The 21,846-nt window shown below is 37.5% G+C and overlaps 1 protein-coding gene across 5 annotated transcripts in view; it reads left to right on the forward strand.

Moving 5' to 3' along the window:
* fam184ab (family with sequence similarity 184 member Ab) overlaps positions 1–21,846 on the forward strand; it is a 164,909-nt gene that overhangs the window by 60,878 nt on the left and 82,185 nt on the right. For all 5 annotated transcript variants that reach the window (XM_089118852.1, XM_039692940.2, XM_039692941.2 and 2 more), the window contains one exon: positions 19,922–20,353. In XM_089118852.1, coding sequence (XP_088974978.1) covers positions 20,036–20,353 — 318 coding nt within the window. In that variant the 5' untranslated portion in view covers positions 19,922–20,035. The remainder of the gene's footprint in view (positions 1–19,921; positions 20,354–21,846) is intronic.

The raw sequence follows: 21,846 nt of genomic DNA on the forward strand, positions 1-21,846 counted from the left end.
GGAGATATTGTTATCCTTTCTGCAGGACTAAGTCCCTTTTTTATATAAATTGCATCTTATCAGTGGAGCTTTAAAGATTATTTTTGCTTTCCTCAGGTGTTTTGAGGCAGAGCGTAATGAGGCTGACCAGAGAGGAGGAGCAGGTGAAAGTTTCAGCGCTGTGTAGGCTCCGCTTAAATGAAGATCCATTGCTTCCACAAGTGAATATGAGGTTAAAGAAATGTGCCCCTGTGAGCAATTCTCAATGTCGCTGTGATCCGTCTCCACTCTCGTACGGGTGTGTCTGTGCGCGTCCCTCGAGGTGTCGAGTCATATTATCAACTCTTTATTTCTTTAACCTGTTAACTGTCACCCCCCCTTTTTTGAATAGACATGAAAATGCACATTTCGAACTTAAATGGTTGTAATTCAAGAATGCTTTGGAATATAGACATATGATTGGTCTTGTTTTAAAGAAGACATTTGGCAGATTTTTGTAGAAGTGAAATAAATTAAGAAAGTGAAACAGAAAAAAAAGTTATAGAAGTTTGAGTTTATGGAAATGTACAATGTAAAAATATTAATTATTCATATTTTACATAAAATATATATTTTCAAAACCTGGGCTACTCTAAAATGGCAGAAAGATCAAAGCCAAAAATCTGAACAAGTTGTGTTTCAAATTTTAGGTTGATATCTCAAAAAATGAGCTTTCAGTAAGATTTTGTTTGAGCGCAGTACCAAACTTTTTCACTAGGGCACAATCAGACTCCATTACTGCCCATATAAGGGCGCCTGCATTTCCATTCGTGTTTGGAGTGATATGAACCATTATTTTCACAATTTTCATACAATTTCTGAAGTAGAGATCCTATTCAGAAGTAGTATGGGAAGTTTGGCAGATTTTGATATGAATTGAACCTCTAAGAAACACATACAAAGAACACGCATGTAAGTCATAGCTAGCTGCCACGTCACAAATGGTGAATTTATTATTTTTTTCTTGATATTTCAAACTTTTCAGACCTTTTTTTTCCAAAATAATTGAATGGATTCTATCTTTTGAACTTTTGCCATGAAAAAAAACTGAGGTTTCTACCATTTTTTCATGATTTTTCATGTTTACTGCTATTTTAAAATAAAGGTCTGAACACGCCTTATGAGTATTAAAATATTCTTGTTTTATATTGATAAATTATGGCTCCTCTGTAATATATTTTGAAAATCAGTCACCAAATATAGAAACTAGAGATTGTAAGCTTTCAAATGATATATAGTTTGTCAATATTATTTAAGGTATTTACTAAGATATTATTGTTTTAAAAATATAGTGGCAAACGTCCCACCTGTGGGACGGTGACAGTTAAGTGGTTAATGAATTTTCACCCCTCTTCTCAGCATCCAGCCAGCCACAATAGAAGAGCATCACCCCGTGTCTGAGGTGCCCGGGATTCCATTTGCAGGTGACACCCAATTCAGCTGTTGGCATATAGGTGTTTTTTTTTTTTTCTGGGAAAGGTCTGTAAGATTCTGTATCCACTGACAGTGCAGTGGAAAGCAAGGTAATTTGTTTTTGTATCACCTGTGTGGAGGCGATTCTCTGTTTGAGAAGAGATTCTGGAAAGGGTTGCACAGTTATCAGGGCTGGTAATCAAAAGGTTGGTGGGTCAAACTAGGTACACAGGAAATATTCTATAAATTGATCAAAGTTGACAGTAAAGACTAGCCTGACTTCGTCATACTCATATTCTGGTCAGAATATGAGTCTGAGACCACTCCGTAGGGCTTTGATTATGAGGCGCGTCTTAACCGAACCAGGATAAAAAAAACCTCTGCACTCAATTGGATAGTCGGACAGACCTACAACCAATCAGAGCAACGCAGTAAGTCAAATACTTTGCATAGCATAGTTGTCAACAACAGAACTTACTTATTTTAGAAGTTAAATAACGAGTGTTGCTTCTTTTATTTGATCCTCCATGAGTGCAACCAAAGCAGAAACCACAACGACCACATGCTTTTCATTACGTCCCATCCTCTTAACTTAGCGACCGTCAGAGCCAGCTGATAAGTTACACTTTTGCCGAATATCTTTCCGATCGACAAATGCCTTCATTGCAGTTTTCTGTTTGTCTATTAAAATTAATGCGCTCTTTGATAACGTGATGATTACGTCCTTGCAGATCACCGGTCCATCATCGTATAAATCCCGCCCTGGCAGTCTGATTGGCCCGATCATGATCATAATTACTCCTCAATGGATCGAGTCCAGACCGAACTTCCCGAACAAAAAACATTGTGGGCGGAGTTCGGGCTGGCATCCAGGCTAAGTAAAGACATTTATATTTTTAAAAGAGATTTCGAATACGTGCAAATACTGTAAATGCAGTTCTTTCTGTTCATCAAATAATCTTGAATAATAAAAGCATCCGCAGAAATATTACAAGGTACAACTGTTTGCAACATCGATAATAATAATAAATGTTTCTTGAGCGGCAAATCAGCATATTAGAATGAGTTCAGGATTATGTGACACTGAAAATTCAGCTTTGCCATGACAGGAATAAATTACATTTTAAAATATATTCAAATATAAAATAGTTATTTTAAATTGTAATGATAGCTTATTTCATTATATAACAGTTTATACTGTATTTTTAATCCAATAAATGTGGCCCTAGTGAGCATAAGAAACTTCCTTACCCAAACTTTTGAATTAAATAGGTATTAGCACACTATTTAAACTAATATCAATCTAAAAATAAACGAAGTCTAAATAGATGAGTTAACCTTGCTAATTGACTAGTTGGCTGTGATCCCATTGTGTCCTTTAAACTAAGCGCATACTAAAAAGACTTTTTCTGTTTTTGGTTGTGTTGGTATGCAGAAGGGATCTTACAATATCCTTCTCCTGCCCGACTGTAGTTACACGGGATGGTTTAATCTTGACAACATGTCAACACATGTTGGGCTTAACATAATGACGTCAGTATCATGGAGGAATGGCCTAGGGCTGTTTTTACAATGATTTGAGCAAAACAAGAGCAAAAATAAATAGAGACATATGGATGAGACAATGTTTTGTTAGATGTGGGGAGACGCTTGATGTATGCAACAAGCTTATAGTCTTATTTAACAGTTAGAATTTCTAAAAAAATTTAAATAGATATAAAAACTTGTTTTCATTGAATGTATCTTTAATACAAGTGTCTTATTGGACTTCAAATAGTCAAGTGCCTGAGCTAGTCAGCTTTAATTCTGCATGGTAATTTTTGGAAATCTCAGACCAGTACCAGTGTTGAGAAGAGCAGTCTACGCTATTCCCAATGAAAAATCCAGTCATTTAGCACACTTTTAGCACAGAGACAGTGTAGCAATCTGGGATTAAGTTTCACATAGTATGAATTTCATGTAATTTAGCCAAGCTAGATTGCTGTGCCGCCATGAACAATGATGCTGATCCAGGAAAGTGTCCTACTTCGCTAAATCATGTTAAACGGTTGGACAATTTTGCTTGGTCATGGTGATTTTGCTGAGCAGGTCTGTGCTAGCCTAGAAATCGAGAAAAACCCTAAAAATGTTTTGCAGCGAGTGTGGTCTAGCAACTCTCCATGGACGTTTTAGCTGGAAAAAACTCTGGTCAGGCCAATCACATCGTGTAGAGAGTCGGCGGGCGGGCTTAACATAATGACGACAGTAACAGAGTTATGACGGTTCACTGCTACTTGAAAACAAAGAATGGCTGCTGCTGGCGAACAGCTGTCTTTCGATTCGGCTTTGACCGCTACTCTGGATGATTTGAACTTAAGCTTTCCTTTGAAACCAGAACAAATAACGGCACTTGAGTTTTTTTGTTTTTTTTTAAGATGTGTTCAAAATTTTGCCGATATGGTAAAAGTTTAATATATCAACTTGCTCCGCTGGTGGGAAAACGCATGGGACTCAGCCTCCACCTTCTTCGTTGCTCTGATTGGCTGTAGAGCTATCCAATTGCGTGCAGAGACACAATTGTTTATCCCGCCCCTCCAATTGAGCCCTGCCAATGCCAGGCTAGGTTTGTGCGGGCATTCAGATTTAATTTAGATTACCTTTTAAATCTGGGGTAGTCAATTTCGGATAGGCTAGCAAAAGCAAGTTAGCTTTAAAAGCATAGACTAGTTTACTGGAACATATTTTTACGATGGTATCGGCTGTTCTTTGTACTTGCGTCTGGGCACTTCTCTCTAGTTCTCCTGGATCTTTTTTGCTTTGTGCTGAATTTAGGAACTAGTTAGAAACAGGATTCATTGAATAAAGGTCTTTGCATTTGATGGAGGATTCACTTTGAGATGCTGAATAATGCGTCTGTCTGACGGAGCCCGAAGTGAGAGGGTGTAGAGTTGAAGAAATATTGAGAACACTCCGCTGTGGCCTACATAAATCTCAAGAGGGGATTTGAGGTCTTCCCCTCTGTTCAGTCTTTTTTAAGGCTGTATATTACTTGTTTGCCTGATTTGTCTTTTTGTTGCCGTATGAATGTTGGATTTATGCGAATCCTCGTTGCAACGAAATCCTCTCCACCGTCTCTAGCATGCCTCTATCCTTCAGATTATTCGTACTAGAGATTATATAGTGCTGATTAATGCTATCCGAACAGCTGCCCCTCGTGCCTGGAGCGGGATCTTGTCTTGCGCACAATTTCACAAGCTGTCGGCCAGCGACGAGTGATGAAAGGGGCCATCCATCACATGTTCTCATTGCGACTGCGTGTATGATAGTGTTGCAGACGCAACCCCTGAGCGTCAGCCAGTCGTATTATGCCTTGTGATGAATGAGTGACATCACAAACCTACCAGACAGAAATGAAAGTGTCATATCACATCAGATAATGATGTTTACATCTCGGATAGCACAACAGATGGAAAGATGTGGCCATATTGCATCAGTTAATTAGAAAACTGTGTTCGGATTAATTTTAAAGGAATGTTCTGGGTTCATAATTACCTGTATAAATGTATAAGAAATGTGTGTATATATATATATATATATATATATATATATATACCACTCTTAAAAATCTGTTCCAAAAAGGTTCCTAAAGGAGGTTTTCACACAGCAGTGCTATAGAAGAACCAATTCGAGTGAACATTTCTTAAAATAACTACGTTTTCTTAGTGCAAAGAACATTTGAATAATCAAAAAAATATGTTCCTGTAAACTACACTGTAAAAATTAATATGCTTTATCTAATCAATAGAATTGTGGCAACAGAGATTAGAGGCAATGTTATTAATTAAATGTAACAAATTAGAATTGAATAATAAGTAATCAAATTATTCCTTAAAAGTTAACCATTCAAAATGAGTGAAGTTTACATCAACATTTTTTTTTTTTTTACAATTTTTAATATTAATATAACTCCAATTGCATTCGTCTGAAAGAATAAAGTCATACACCTATGATAGCTTGAGGATGAGTAAATAAAGTATAAAGTATACTATAAAGATAGTATAAAGAATAAAGTAGTATAAATATAGTATAAAGAATTTTCATTTTTGAAGTGAACTATCCCCAAGGCTGAATGTTCTTTTCACGTTATATTACCTAGATGAAAAGAGATACATTTTTGGATGAAGATGAAGAGATAAACCTTTGAATAAATGTGATATTTATTAAATCTTTGTCCATTAGAGGAAGCACGGCCCACAGATGTTTTAACCCCCCATTTCTAAACAAAGAGGTCCTTCACTTCAAAGACAAATGCCATTAGCTCTTGGCCTTATAAATAACTGGCCTAAGTAAACCACCAGGAGACGATGTCTCTTGTGATGTCAGCCCAGTCAAAACGTCCCCAGCAGCAACCCAGATAGTCTCGACATTTGCTTTAAAACCATTTTCTCAATTGCACCCTCTATAAGAAAAGCCAATCTGACCTGCTTGCAGCAACCCTCTATATCTTGAATCTTTTGAAAGACTGTGATCATGTACTGTAGTTGCCATGGTGATGAAGGACGGTCACAGTGCTTCTACATGTGATGGTGCCGTTCACTGACTCCTGAAGGGATAGATATCTGCTAGACTCATTTGGGTAGGGAGAAGTTTCAGTTTTGAGTGGGCTGGTTCTGATAATTACTGATGGTCAGGGAACGGATCAGTTGATATGTATTCAGTATATGATATGATAGTTTTTTTTCAGATGATTTAACTGCAGGGTGGTGCATTGCTACTGTAGATGAAAGTATGAACAGCAGTTTCTAGGCAAAAAATATGTAAATATAATTCGTATTTTTGAAAAACTCAAATAAGCTCAATTTGTTCATCCTGTTTTAGTGTATGAGTTATAAAAATGGCTTTCAGTGGGGTCAGCATCAGCAACAACATTTTACACCGTGTCCTAAACAGATGGGACGTTTAAAGTGTCTCAGCTTGACTGTCGTTTTGCGTGCCCTTTATATCCATAAATAAGCGAGAATACATAATTCACTTCAGATCTTGAAAATGGGAAAAAAAACAAAAAAAACAAGCACATACAAACTGTCAACTCAATGCGAGTTACTGAAACAGATTGTTTCATTAACTCGGTGTGCATTTTTACTTCGGTTAAAATGGTGTAGTATATATGAATTTGATTATGCACTTTTCCATTTTGTTGCAAATGGCGAGTGCCCACACGCTCTTCTGATTTGCTGTGAAAATGAAATTTCATTAAAATGAAAATTACCCCATGATTTACTCACCCTCAAGCCTCAATCCTAGGTGTATATGACTTTCTTCGTTCAGACGAATACAATCAGAGTTATATTAATAAACATTACGTTAATCCATATGAAGCCATGTGAACAAACAGTTATATACTTACTCCACGAACATGGAAAACAGCGATAGATTGACCGATGCTGAAGTCCAGTCTCTTCTCAACCTTTACTTTATGGAGTTTTTGACATTGTGGGGTGCCGCACTTATTGTAAATGATGTTGATGTTGGTCAGTTTACGTCACTTCAGAGTTCTTAATGCAACTAGGAATGGCCCTATGGAGCATTTAGTTCTCAGGGGATCACCCTGGTGGCTAGCTCCTAACTGAGTTAAAATAACTACCCTGTCAGAAACATTGGTGATGTGCAACTCTAAGGTTTTTTCCTCTGAATGCCCAGCAGCACATTTGAATCTTTTCAGAAACACTGAGACTGTGTCCTCTAATGTAGCCCATAAACCATGAAAGATTGAATCTATTTTTAACATCAATGTTCCAATCAAACGCCCAAAGATGTTATGAAATAACCATATAACTTTGTGACTGGTTCATGAAATTTATAGTCCAGTTTAATTGCTAAAATGATTCTGTGTCTCTTCCATTCACCGTGTTTGCAGGATTTTGTAATGAGATTCAGTCATTTGCGAGTCCTGGGGGTTTAGAGAGAGTCATGGCTGGCAAACAGATGGACAGGCATGGAGATGCACCTGTTGCTGTACTTTGGGACGTGGCCTTCATATCTCCTGCGTTTCAGATTGTTCTGGGCTTTAGGAGGCACCAGAGCAAATATGTGTTTGTCAGGCTGCCGTTGCCACATCTTTTGATACAATTTTTTTCTCCTCTTCAGAGCAAAAAGAGCAAGGATTCCAGCAGTGACGAGACCGATACCAATAATCAAATCGTTTTTGGTAAATCTGATGGGACTGGGGTTCAATTCACATTTCCCAATTAATTGATTCTGATTCATTTGGGTACCTATTATAAAAGACATTCTCTATTATAATTCATCCATCCACTGGAAGTGGTGATAAATTGATATTGATTCAGTAAATGCTCTGAATGAGTCAAATGAAATGAACTCTTGAGTTTGCGAGTCTTTTTAAATGATTAATTGAAAGGACCAAATCAAAGGAATAATTTGTCTGTGAATTGGGCTACATTGGTTGCGCTGTAAGATTAATAAAATATGTTAATTGTCACACTTTAATATACAGGATAAAAGTTACAGTAAAATACAAACCCGGTAAGCTACTTAGATTGTCCATTAAATAAAAATGAATAGTATGTATATTTTAAAGGAACCGGTTCATAAGAGTCATTTGCATAAACTTGCATAAATCAGACCACACTGTTTTTAGCCTACACATTGATTTCCCCAAAAAAGACTTGGTTCATAAGCTTAATTTCTTCATGAGTCAGACCACTGATAGCCAATGTAGACCTGACTACTGTTCATGACTCATGTCATTGCTTGCGTCCCACAAGGACAGCGTAATAGAGTTATTAAGTAATGATTTTGCAGTACATGTCCTTTTTATCTCATCACATTCAATTGCTCCTGCAAGTTCAGGTAAAATATGATTTGATTCAGCACGAAACATTGGCATAGAGCACAAGATGGAACATGGGGTTTTAAGAATTGATACAGACATCATTCAAATAAAAATTACCCCAGCCCGATCTGTAGATAGATTGGTAGACATATTTGTTCTTGAACAGTGCCACCAGCCAACGTAATACAATAATTGCTAAGCAAAAAAATATAAAATCGTTATTGGGCCAGTGAATTGAAGTAACCTCGTCCAATGTCAATCCTCCTCGTTGCCAGTGGGACCGTGCAGGTGTACAGATGGCCCTATACAGCATGTTGGCACTAGGCAAGAATAATCCCCAGTAGCGCTTCTTAGAGCACCAGGCTGGAATAAACCAAAGGTCCCCTAAGATGTCACACTGTTCATTATGGACTCCAATTTGGCCACCGTCTTGTTCCCTGCTTTGTCTCCAGTGAGTTCAAAGTGGGTACCAAAGGTGGCCTTCCTGATTGGTTTGTTTGGGCCTTTGGAATCGTCTGAACTGCTATTGTTCCCTTAACAGATGACAGCATTGAAAAAGAAGCCATTACACTTGCACGTCGCTAACAGCTTTCTGCACTGAGAGATCTGAGCCACGTCAGACTGTTCAGTCTGTTCTGGCCTTTCTTTCACAGCACGGCTGTGTTGTGAACTGGGCCCTTGGGTACCTCAGGGCTACTCTGTGTGCTGTAGTGTTAACCAACTGCTATGTAGGCAGGCACACTTGTTGGGGTAGAACCAAAATGTTGACGTTTTTGCTGGTGTCCGCATGCATTGCCTCAAAGACAGATTGGAGGGATGGTTTTTTAGTCAGTGGAGAAGTCAAATAACATCTGATCCATCAAGCCAGTCTTATCCAGGTTTTACCAATCTTTATGGAACATATAGAAAATCCTATCAAAAAGTTAAAGGAATGAAGTTGAATCGCCACAGACAGGCTAAGATTCTTGGGATTGATTCATTTATTTCTGTCTGTCTGTCACGACGCGTCATCAATCCGGAAGTCGGCCATTTTGAAGGCTTTGAACATAAACAATGCCACTGAACTGAAAAGACTTGCAAATTTGGCTGATGATTTCTGCTGAAAAATGGTCTAGTTTTGGTCTGTACTGCTTAAAGTTAAAGAGAAAAGTGCAAAAAATTGATGAAAGAAGGCATTTGTGGTTGAGAGAGGCACAGCATCAGCTCATCAGCCACATATGTAAATGAAATGTTGACTATGGCTAAAATGTTGAAGTATTAACTATGGCTACATTCACACCGTCAGTCCAAATATGATTATCTTTGTATACGATTGCAATCTGATGTAAATGATGTCCACACTATGTATCGCAACTGGTCGGATCCGATTTGTGAATCCATGCAGCTCTTGGGCAATTGATGGAGGGGTTTGCATTTGCAATAGAGATGTTGTCTTATTTTAATTTTACAACATGGAAATGTGTGGCCGCCACGCTGGAATATGATGCGTATGATATGTGAATAGGATTTAAAACTACATTTGGATGTAGCTTGAAATGGATTTCATGTGCTTTTTTGGACTGAACGTAGCCTTTGTCGGCATAAGAAATAGAAAGAAGAATTGCAGTATGGGCTTGAGAAGCTAGCTCGTTTGGACCTTTACCACATATTAACTTTAGTTTGTCAATTTTGCGCTCGCTTCTGCTCACTAAGTCCTTCTCTATATGATTTAGCACCTACCACATATTTTTTCTATGTTTTTTTTAGTGTAACAATGTTCAGTAGTACATAAACAGTGTAGTCCATGCCGTTGTTTACATCCGAGTGCCTCCATAATGGCCGCTCATCTGGGTTACCGCCCAGAACGGGACGTTGGTGAAAACCCTCTATATGCCGCTCTGTCTGTTGTTCTTTTGTTTTATCATTGTATATTTTTGTCTATCTGTCTGTCTAGCCAACATTCAAAACAAATAGTTGAATTTGTTTGAATTTTCAGTTGGACATTTTACATTTCAAATATAAATCATACACATTCAAACTGCAATTTTGCATCCTGTTTGCTATACCTTATTTTAATTCAATATTAATTTAATTCTACTTGATGTACAACCCCTGCTATAGGGAGCCATACATTGAACAGTGAAGATTTTTCTCATTTTTTAGAACCCATATCCGAGTTTCTAGTTCAAGCTCACACACAGTTATGTGATGCGAGCTGCAATGGCTCAATAGTTCTCAGAAAGCGTTTTTGAGATGGAGATGTGGATTTTTAAGTGCTCTGAAGTCTGATTTAAAACATCTCCTGCAGGTTTAAATTCCACCGGGTGTAAATCTCAGCCTACAAATAGTTCTTTTCGCCTTGGTTTTTATTTTTTTCTGCCGTAACTGCCCATCAAAGCTCTTACCCCACTTGCTCAGCTGTCAGACTTGGCTTGCTTGAACTTCTCTTAAGCCCTCATTTAGTATTTTGCTTTTTCTTAGAAGGAAACTTTCGATGGCACCTTTTCCTCACGCTGTACTTGCTTTTTCTTATTCACTAGGTGGTTTTTTTTTTTTTTGCTCAGATTTTGGAACTTAAACTAATTAGTTGCTGTAATCTTCACTCTCTAGAGGAATGGTGTCAGTAGTATTGCATAATACCCTCTGGTATCTGTGGTTTGATTGCTGGTGAAGGAGTGGAAAAGATATATAATAACTATGAAAAAACTAAGGACAATGACAGCTCAGGTAGGAGAAATCTCAGCCTATGGTTTTCCAGCCTCAGACTCTACATGAATGCTTCGCCTGAAGTAAAAAAGTCATACTGGGAGTTACTAAGGCACTAGTCAAGGTAATAAAAGTCAAATATCAAGATACACACAAACAGTCACTTTGCAATATATAAAATTACATTGTGAGATAAAATTAATTAAGAATTTGTGAGATTTTAAAGGATTAGTTCACTTTTCAAAACACTTTTGCTGATAATTTACTCACCCCCATGTCATCCAAGATGTCCATGTCTTTCTTTCCTCAGTCGAAAAGAAATTAAGGTTTTTGATGAAAACATTCCAGGATTTTTCTCCATATAATGGACTTCAATGGGAACTGGATGGTTCAGGTCCAAAAGACAGTTAATAACTGTTTCAGATGCAGCTTCAAATGTCTTTAAACGATATCAGACGATGAATAAGGGTCTTATCATGCGAAACGATCGGTTATTTCAAAGCTTATTCCAAAAATGTAACTTTTATAAGGACAAATGCTAGCCTAGCTCTATACTGTGAGGCGCGTTTGTAACGTCACGTAATACGTAATTACGTTCAAAAGGTCACGGGCGACGTAGCCGGAAGTACAGAATCAAAATCGTCCGACATCGTTGTTTTACCTTTTAATTCCTTTTTTGTAAACGGCGTTTGAGTTAGTTTTCACGTTCAACCTATGCGTTCAACTTGTAAACACTCTGACTCTGTACTTCTGGCTACGTCGCCCGTGACCTTTTGAACGTAATTACGTAATACGTGCCGTTGCAAACGCGCCTCACAGAATGGAGAAAGGCTAGCATTTGTCCTTAGAAAAGTTACATTTTTGGAATAAGCTTTGAAATAACCGATCGTTTCGCATGATAAGACCCTTATTCATCGTCTGGTGTCGTTTAAAGACATTTGAAGCTGCATCTGAAACTGTTATTAACACTATCTTTTGGACCTGAACCATCCGGTTCCCATTGAAGTCCATTATATGGAGAAAAATCCTGGAATGTTTTCATCAAAAACCTAAATTTCTTTTCGACCGAGGAAAGAAAGACATGGACATCTTGGATGACATGGGGGTGAGTAAATTATCAGCAAAAGTTTTTTCAAAAGTGAACTAATCCTTTAAGTCAAAATTGGTAAGTAGCATAGTAGCTTTGAGGTAGAAATGATTCTATAACCTGGGCCATTGGGTTTCTGATTATTTAATCTACTGCATTCTCATGTTTATTCCATGTCTTTTTTTTATTTATGATCTTGCTCAATCCCATTGATATTTACAGTATAGACTCTGCCAAGGTCTGTAACTTGAGTGCCTGCGTTAGCTTAACAGTTTTGTCTCAGATGTTGCTCCTAAAGATCATTAGGAGAAAGAACTGAGACAACTGTAGATAGGAATACAATGAATGTGGATGGCAACTCTTTAATGAAAAATGCTTGTAAGATTTGATATTTCATTGTAGACAAATCTGAGCACATTTTTAGACACTCCCAGCAAACACAGAACGTTCCCCTAACGTTCCCGAATGGTCCCATGAGGTTATTTTTTTGGGAACCAAACAAGAACGTTATAGGAACGTTCCATGTAGGTTATTTTTAGGTTCCATTTTTATAACGTAAGGAGAATGTTCCGGGAACTTTCCCTTAACCTTAAGGGAAAGTTCTGGGAACGTTCTGGGAACCAAAAACTAACGTTCCCAGAACGTTCCCAGAACCTAAATTTGTTTGCTGGGCTGTTGAGATTTCTTCTGAAGCTCCAGAGACTAATTTGAGATTATTGGGGCCTTTTGTCTCTTTGGCAAATCTGAGAGCATATTGAGACTATTAATCCAAAGCTGCTTGGTGCAGCAAACTTTCCAGGGCATTGAACAACCACTCCCACCCTTTCTAAACACTCTATATCCTTTTGTCCTCAGGAGTAGCATGAACCAAATCGGCTGTTGTGCAGAAAACTTTGGAGTGACCCTATTTTCCATACAAGTACAATAAAATCCATTTGTTATTCCAAAACTGCATATTGACCCCTTTTCAAAGACAAAATGGGCAGAGAATGCAAGTGTTACCTTAAAAATGGATCATTGGCTCTGTGTTCTGATTGTTCTTAGTGCACACATCAGATTTACACATAAGCTAATGAATCTTCTCCAGCATTTGTAGCATTAATCTGCTTTTATGTTGTGGTAGAGTAACTTTTGAAGTTAGGCTTAAGTTGCACTTCATTAGATTCAGCAGGCCTGTCTTAAGGAAACTCTAAAATGTTTTGAGGAGTTTTATTTGGCTCTTAAATATATTGCCTTAGAAAGCTGCCATGAAGTACGGTTGAACTGAAGTGTGAAATTTCATGTTGAGCTTCGATTCTGAGGAAAGTAAACACTTTAAATAAACACTTTAAATGGATAGCCAGAGTGCTTCACAGAATTGGGAAAACCAAAATGCACTGTTCAAACTCTGTCTGGGTTCTGATTGAAAACTTTCTTGTTCAGTTTAACAAAGTTAAGTTGATGGTACCAGTTAAGGAGAATTGCCAGGAATCATGCAATACATACATGTATAAACTACTGTTTATACGTTTGTGGTTAGTAATATGTTTTGTAAAGAAACTGGTACTTTAACATTCATCAAAAGTACAGAAGGTTTCTATTTCTATTTCAAATTGAACTTTCTATTCAACAAAGAACCTTGAAATAAAATGTATCGCATTTTTGACAAAAAGATTAGGCAGCACAACTGTGGAGATAATAATCAGAAATGTTTCTTGAGGAGCAAATCAGCATATTAAATGATTTCTGAAGGATCATGTGACACTAAAGACTGGAGCAATGATTCTGAAAATTCAACGTTGACATCACAAGAATAAATTACATTTGAAATTACATGCATTTAAACGGAAAACAGTTATTTTATATTGTAATATTTCACATTATTACTGTTTTTACTATATTGGTGAGCATAAGAGACTTCTTTATATAACAAAAAAACGTCTGAACTGTATATAATAATCAAAGTACAACAGTTTGAATAGAACTTAAAATATAGCTCTTTGAGATTATTGTATTCCATAATAAGATGAGTAGATTAGCTATAACTTTTTAGACTGCATGGCATTGTTCAATTCATTTTTTAGACTTTCAAAATATGATGCAGCGTATCTTTTGGAGATCCTTTTAAACTTTTTTGTACTGGATGACCCCTTCATTGAATGTGTGAAACAAAACTGTAAATGTCAAAGAGTCGGCATGCAGAATTTCAGTTTCATAGCATATAAATATTTTCATGAACTGACCTCATCCGGGCAGGCGGATTTCATCACAGCCATCCATCTCTTCTTTCTTTGCATTCACAAGATTAGTCCCCTATTTCATGAGATATTTTGTATTGAATAAAAAATTCAGACTAGAAAAAAACATGATTTTCCCTGATCGTACCCTGCCTTATCCTTCTTGTTATGGTGGAGTAATATACTGTAAGCTGTAAGCATCCAGAATATGTGTCAGAATCTCTCCTTATGCTTACATGCGAATGGAAGAGAGAGATTATTGAGAGATGTTTTAACGGTAAAATATAATTATTATTTTTCCTTGCGATAATCCAAGTTTTTTTTTAATAAACTGTGATGTTTTTAAGCATTTTTTCTCTGTGGATTGCTTGGGGATTCTCTGAACCTATATTGAGAACATCACAATACTTTATACCATAACTGGTTTTCCCCATTAGGTTTCACGTCTTGTCATTGCAGCATGTAGTATGGTGACAAAATTCAAGTCAAAAGTCAGTCATTTGTTTATTTGCATGTATTCAGCTTTTTCCAACCTATCATGTTTAAAAAGGGAATTACACATTGCCGCATTTTGACCATTTAGCATATACTCTAACAATACTTGATTGTTTGAACCCAAATTTGGGTAAAATATGGACAAACCCAAAAATTGGGTTCAAAATGTCATTTCAAATTTGAACCCAACTTCAACTTTCACTTTAAACTGTAAATTTTTTAATTGTGTTTTTACCCCAACATTTGAGTTTGTCCATATTTGACCCAAACTTGGGTTGAAACAACCCAGAATTTTTTAGAGTGTATATGCTAGATCTTAAATGCATGACATATGCCAAATGATAAGACACATGCCTTTGGTGTGTGAGACCTGGGTTCGGATCCACTGTGAGACACCAATGAGCAAGACACTTAACCCCTAGTTGCTGCAGAGGCACCCGACCTCTGACATATATAGCAATTTGGATTAAAGCGTCAGCTAAATGAATAAATGTAAATGTCTTTTGAATACATTTTTAGATGTGGTCAGATATTTTACAGATTTTTTCCAACAGGTTTAGTTTAGCTGTTATGGAAAGGTAGGATTTACCTGCCTATTAAAGAGTTAAACCTCATTGAATATTTTAAGAATGTTAATATTTCTGACTGAATATGATTTACCACTTGTGTTTAAAATTCTGTCACCTTCAAAAGTTAAATATATGTAAATGTGTTGGAAACATTCTGCTCTCTTATTACTTGTCAATTAAATGTAGTGTCATTTTTCACACAGATATCTTAGGATGTTAAGTACACTACTGTTCAAAAATTTGGGGTCGGTAAGTAAAAAAGTCTCTTAAGCTCCCCAAGGCTGCATTTGTAGAAAAATACAGGAACAAATTAAAAAGTAATTTATTCATGCGATGGTGATCATTATTCCAGTCTTCAGTGTCACCTTCAGAAATCATTCTAATATGCTTTTCTAAGAAAAAAGAACGGCATTTATTTCAAATAGAAATCTTTTGGAACATTATTTTTACTGTCACATTTTATTTATTTATTTTTTATTTATTTTATTTTTACATACATTTCTTTACTGTCACTTTTGATCAATATTTACTTGCTGGATGAATTTAATTTCTTTCATTAAAAAAAAAAAAAATAATGACCACAAACTTTTGAACTATAGTGCAAGTAAGTTTTACCCTCATGAGTCATGACTTATGATTGGAAGACCTTCCAAACTCTCTGGGTGTTTCTTCAACTGTAGACTTTCAGAAATTAAATCCCTCTCACTTTTTGCACAATGTAAAGGAAGTTGACATTTGTGAAAATTTAAGAAACACTTTGCTATGAAACCAAAGGGACCAAACGTAATTGTTTTTTAAACCTGCAGGTTCTCTGCAGTCTGTGCCCATTTGCTTCGCAAGAAATTAGAGCTACAAAACCCTTTATGATCCTTTTAATCATGATTAATGCCCACAGTATTGAGGCAAGTCGTCTACACCATTTTGTTTTTGTCTCTGTTAGACCAAACTGTTCTTTAACTTCTTTAATTACCTCTTCGTTGAAGGTGTGCCTTGCAGTTTAGTGGATACCATGCATATAATTACACTAATTAGCACTATATCTCAACTTCATTATAACCCATTTCCTCACTTAATGAATATTCATAAGCCTGCCAATTACAGTACCATCTCAGAGAATGTGGAATCTATAAGAGCTGGGGAGAATGGATATGTACTGTAGTTATTTTACATGGTCCATCATTCTTTAAAACAGAGAATATTGTATATATAATCGGCTGAAGCTTGAAGCCAAGTCGATAGCTGTGAGGAAAGCTCTCATTGCACATTATAGACCCGTTTTAATCTCCAACCGAGCCACATCTTGTGAAACAGACTGTGATTGAAGCCGCACAATAACACTTTGTCACCCAAAAGTTATCTGGACCAATTTACAGACAGCCTTTATACACATTGAACAATATGGTATTCACTCTGCACCATTGCAAATGACTGTAATTATCATTATCATAGTCTGGTCTTGTTGACTGATGTTGGAACAGTTGTAATGACTTTCAGATTCAAGTAGAAAGTGATTAAGACTTCCCAGTGTTTTGGGAGTTAATGGGTTTTCTCATATTCCACTTCTGGGTGGGCCGAAAACTCATTGACTGCCAAATTTATGGACTAAAGATTAAGCCAGTGTGGCAAATCAAAAAAGACCAATAATTGTCTAAAACCCAATTTACAAAGGCTGTTCTAAAACATTGGGAGCTGCTTTGGTTATTATCTACATAGGCAGGCGTCCAAAAAAAATCTTGTATTTTATGTAATGCTCAATTATTTGTCAGAACTCAATTCAAAACACACATCAAGTATAATCCAGTCAACTTTTGAATAGATGAACCTTGTCAAAAATGGTAAGAGACGCCAGGTCGGAAGCGTAATAATGTCTTTAAATCTTAGATGGCTTGCTCGCTCGATTAGCTAGCTATACGCACAGGGCTCATGGCTTTGGCTTTTTTATTTACAGCATAGTAGCAATTTTTGCATCGTACTGGCTGTGTACCAATTTAACATTTCCAGAAAAAATATGACTAGACTTAAACATAATAGCCCAAATTTACTCTCTTTGCAAGTGAAATAGCTAGAGCGTTCCAGCAGTATTTTTCTCACTGTCAGTCAGTGTGCATCAGGTCGAGTGAATTCCAGGGTGAGATTGAAAATGAATGCTGGCACTCTGACTGCCTACTGAATTTTAATATAGTCCTACAGGATGGCTGCCACTTTCATTTCATGAGCAACCTCTCAGGACTGTGTTTTGCCTTTCACTGTTGACTGTTGCACAGATAGATATCTAGTCTTATTATTTACACGTCCTCTCATGAAAGGTTCTACAGGGGATACATTACACTATAAACAATGCTGGGTTGTTTTAACCCAAATGTTGGGTTAAAAATGCAATTTCAAATTTGAACCCAACTTCAACTTTCACTTTCAGCTGTACATTTTTTAATTGCATTTTTAACCCAACAATTGGGTTTGTCCATATTTGACCCAAATTTGGGTCGAAACAACCCAGCATTTTTTTAGAGTGAATGAATGGTCCTTCATAGAAATAGCATTGCAGTCAGAGTCAAAAATATAAGTATGAGTTAGAATACTGTTAAAAAAAATTATTTATTACATAATATGCATAAATAAAGCTTCACAAGTCCGGCAGTTGCATTGGTATTATAAAGCGGGACTATCATCTTTTGGTTCCGATAAGGTGGAAACTAAACGAGACCGCTTAAACAGGTTGTAAAGATTTCCCCATTCACACTGTAAAGGAGCAGATAACACAACAGATATGGCTAGTTTTTGCATATCGCTTGGGATAGGCTTCAGGCATCGACATAGACTGAGAGAGAGCAAACACAGTCAAAGTAACCGAACCACCTTTTCTTCTATGTCCACTGGTGCCCTTATCAGCTCAATTTTGTCTGGCTGAGAGAATGAATTGTGTGAATAGTGTGGTGAAAGAAAACTGGAGAATAATGAAATCCTCCGTGGTCAATCCTGGGAGAGAGTCCTCTATAGATGTGATGAGAGAAGCACATACGTCTTCGACTGAGTCACAGTTCCTCACAGAGCAGGATTTGTAAAGGAGATAACTCCATTGTGCCGCTTTCAGGTGGGCAAACTGCTCTCACCTAATCAGATGTCTAGACAATTATGGAAATGAAGTGGGAGCCGGACACACAAAGCATGAGAATTGCAGTCGAAGGTCACTTTGTTTCCAAATAATCACGCAGGGGAAGGCTGAGAAGAAATAGGAGCGGTTTAATCAGGCTTTTTAAATGTTGTTTATGTGCGTTTTAAAATCCCAGGACTGACAATGGTGGGTGTTGGAATTAATTATCTCCTAATACTTTTACAAAACAGTGAAAGATCTAACACAGTCTCATACAACTGACGCTTTTGACCATACATCGACATCCGCCGTTTTAGGGTACCCTTAAACGTCGGTTAGATGACGTCTTGGGATGAGACTGCGCTGAAAGATCATGTTAAATGAATTGTGCCTAAGCTTATGTTCAATTGTCATTTTAAACAGTCTATTTTAATCAAACAACAAATAATAAGTGTTCATGAGCAACTCGAAAGTTTTATTTTGTGAAGGAAATCTCCTATCTTTGGAGATTTCATGCTCTCTCATAAGAATTGAGGGGATTAAAAATTAACATGTCTGAAAAAGGTTTTTGTGTACAGTTTTGAATTTATTATTAGCGTTCTTAAAGAACTGATGCATTAGCCAACACATTCATGCTATAAAAAAAACGAAATAATCTTTTTAATAATTCATCTTCGGGGACCAATAGTCTGAGGCGACTCTCAGCTGGCTGGTTGCAACCCAAAAATGGGACACGTTTCTTTTCTAATAGGGTCACAGACCGGGAAGCTGCAAAATAATTAAAATGATAAATTGCAACTAACAATATAATTATATAATAATTGCATAGAATAGCAAAGTAACTTTTTGTATCAGTGTTTTAGAAAGAGGGGTAACACTTTACCTGAAGGGGTGTGCATAAATGTTTAGAATATGAAGGAAGTTTTATATACGTAAAATTAAAAAAAAAAAAAATTATACAGCCTACGTAATGCTATTTGTTTTTGAATATATATACACAACAACTGTCATGTTTGTACAATTATATGCAGCATTTTGTTGTCACTTGATGTCTGAACCACTACAGAAAAAGTTTAGTAAGGGACAGAAAAGTTTTGTTGTAAATAAGGAATTAGCCTATAAATGTATGATGAAAAAGCTTTCATGTTCACATTTCCCCATATTTAAGCTGGACATAAATCTTCTGGATTTAAAGGTCAGTCAATGAAGGCTTGCTAAAGTGTGTCGGTCGGTCCCTTGTGTGGCTTTACATGTGTAATGCATTGAGCACAAATGCTCTAGATCAGCAAAACAGTGCTTACTTAACCTTTGCCATAATGCTCGGTTTGCACAGACTTCATCATCCTTTTAATCTGTCATGGACGTCTTGCTTTCTTTGAGCAAACACAGTTTTTATCGCGTAGCCGTAGAATGTTCTAGAAGATGGTGCGACTTTGGATTGGATTACATCACTCGAGTTTCGTTTTATGGTTTCCAGTGTAGATCTCTCAGTTTTCCATCTTCTCGCCTCTCTAGGTGATCTACGCCCTCAACACCAAGAACGACGAGCACGAAGCGGCCATCCAGACCCTGAAGGAGGCCCACGAGGAAGAGGTGCAGCAGATCCTCTCGGAAACACGGGAGAAGATCATGCAGTACAAGAGCAAGATCAGCGACGAGATGGACTTGAAGCGACGCATTCAGTCCCTGGAGGAGTCCATGGAGCTCCACGAGCGGATGAAGCGCCAGGCCCTGACGGAGTTCGAGACGTACCGTCAGCGGGTGGAGGACATGCAGCTGTGCACAGAGGCACAGCACACGCAGCGTGTGGTCACCATGTCCCGCGAGGTGGAGGACATGCGCCGCTCTTTCGAGGAGAAGCTCCGCTCCTTCGGACAGTTACAGGCCCAGTTTGAGCAGGAGAAACGACAGGCTCTCGAGGAGCTGCGTTCCTCACATCGGCATGAGGTGTGTGGAGTGTTTTTAGTGCTTTTTACCTGTGGTTACATTTGAAAAGGTCTGTGTTAGGGCTGCACGAAGAGATCTAATTGTGGTTTTTCTGATAAATCTGACCCTAAACTCCTTCCTTCTGCAGAGTTCGGGGGTATCGCTTGCCAACAAATGCACGTGTGTGTTCCCTAGTGTAACCATGACAGGTTTTACGACAGTAGTAGAAGACAATACTGTTTCCCAACTGTAGGGGGACCCTGAGAGCAAACTTTCAAAAATAACATAATGCTGTTTATACCATGGTCTGGGTGAATACTCGATTCTGATTGGCTGCAGGGTGTCCGTTAAAAAGTGATAGAGGACACCTAGTAAAGTAGTTCTGGTGAAACTGCCTGTTTACCATTCGAAATTAATAAATAAATGCGCTGCCCACAACAGCTGTGAGTAACCATAGCAACAGGCAGTCAAAGTATCCGTTAACAATTTGCGCTATCACAAACGTTAGTTAGATATTACATAGCCTACTAATACAACAATGAGCGACTTCGTTATTTCTTTTAACATTTATGGAGAATATGACAACTTTGACGACTGGGATGCTGCTGAAGAAAGAAAAAAATGTAAATAAAACGGAGAAATGTCACAAAGAAAATTACACCGCTGCTGCTCTGAATGAGAGTTTTACGCAGCAGTCCAAACAACCAAGGCAGGAGGAGAGTACAGCGTTTCAAGCCTAAGAAGCCTGTTTGTTTCATTGTTTTATGTGTAATAAAAAAAATAACTATGCCTACCTTTGTGTTTCATGAAAAAAAAAAAAAGCATTTTTGAACCTGAAGGGTTACAAGCTGAGCGGACTATAAATATCTCCGGTTGCTAAATAAACCAGGCGAGTTATTATTTGTAAAAACTAGATTTAGCCTAATTAAAATATAAACTAGCAGCTAATGTTTTAAAAATGTTTTATTTGGCAAGTGACCATGGTATAAGCGGGTTAATGCCCTTGGAGGTGTCCATTGTCAGGTTTTAATGGAGGCAACCGGCCGACGCGCCGTCGTCCATTAAAACCTGACAATGGACACCTCGTCGGGCATTAACCCTTACATATGCAGTAGATGCAGCATTCCTGCCAACTAAACCGCTCTGAGACGCTGTAGGACACTGGCAGATTTTAGTCTTGTCGAAGAAAACAATGACACACTTCATTCTGAAACACGCAGCGCATATATTTATTTAATTAAAACACTGCCGATTTGATAATCGCACAAAGCCATATCCCGATTTCGGTTTTATTTTGATTAATCATGCAGCCTAATAATTACTCAATAGACCCCTTTTCAGTTGGTAAAAATGGTGACGTTTTTATGTGGGCGGAGCTTAGGTGGAGGCAGAATGATCCTTCACTAACGTTAGTTAGCAAGTATTGTTAGCTTATTTTTTAACAATGACTGGAGAAAATCAGATTTTATCTTAATGTATAAGGTCACTCACTGTCCAGGGTCGCGATTGTTATT

The sequence above is a fragment of the Pimephales promelas genome, chromosome 13, assembly GCF_988280905.1.
Source record: "Pimephales promelas chromosome 13, fPimPro1.hap1.1, whole genome shotgun sequence".
Classification (NCBI taxonomy): Eukaryota; Metazoa; Chordata; class Actinopteri; order Cypriniformes; family Leuciscidae; genus Pimephales; species Pimephales promelas.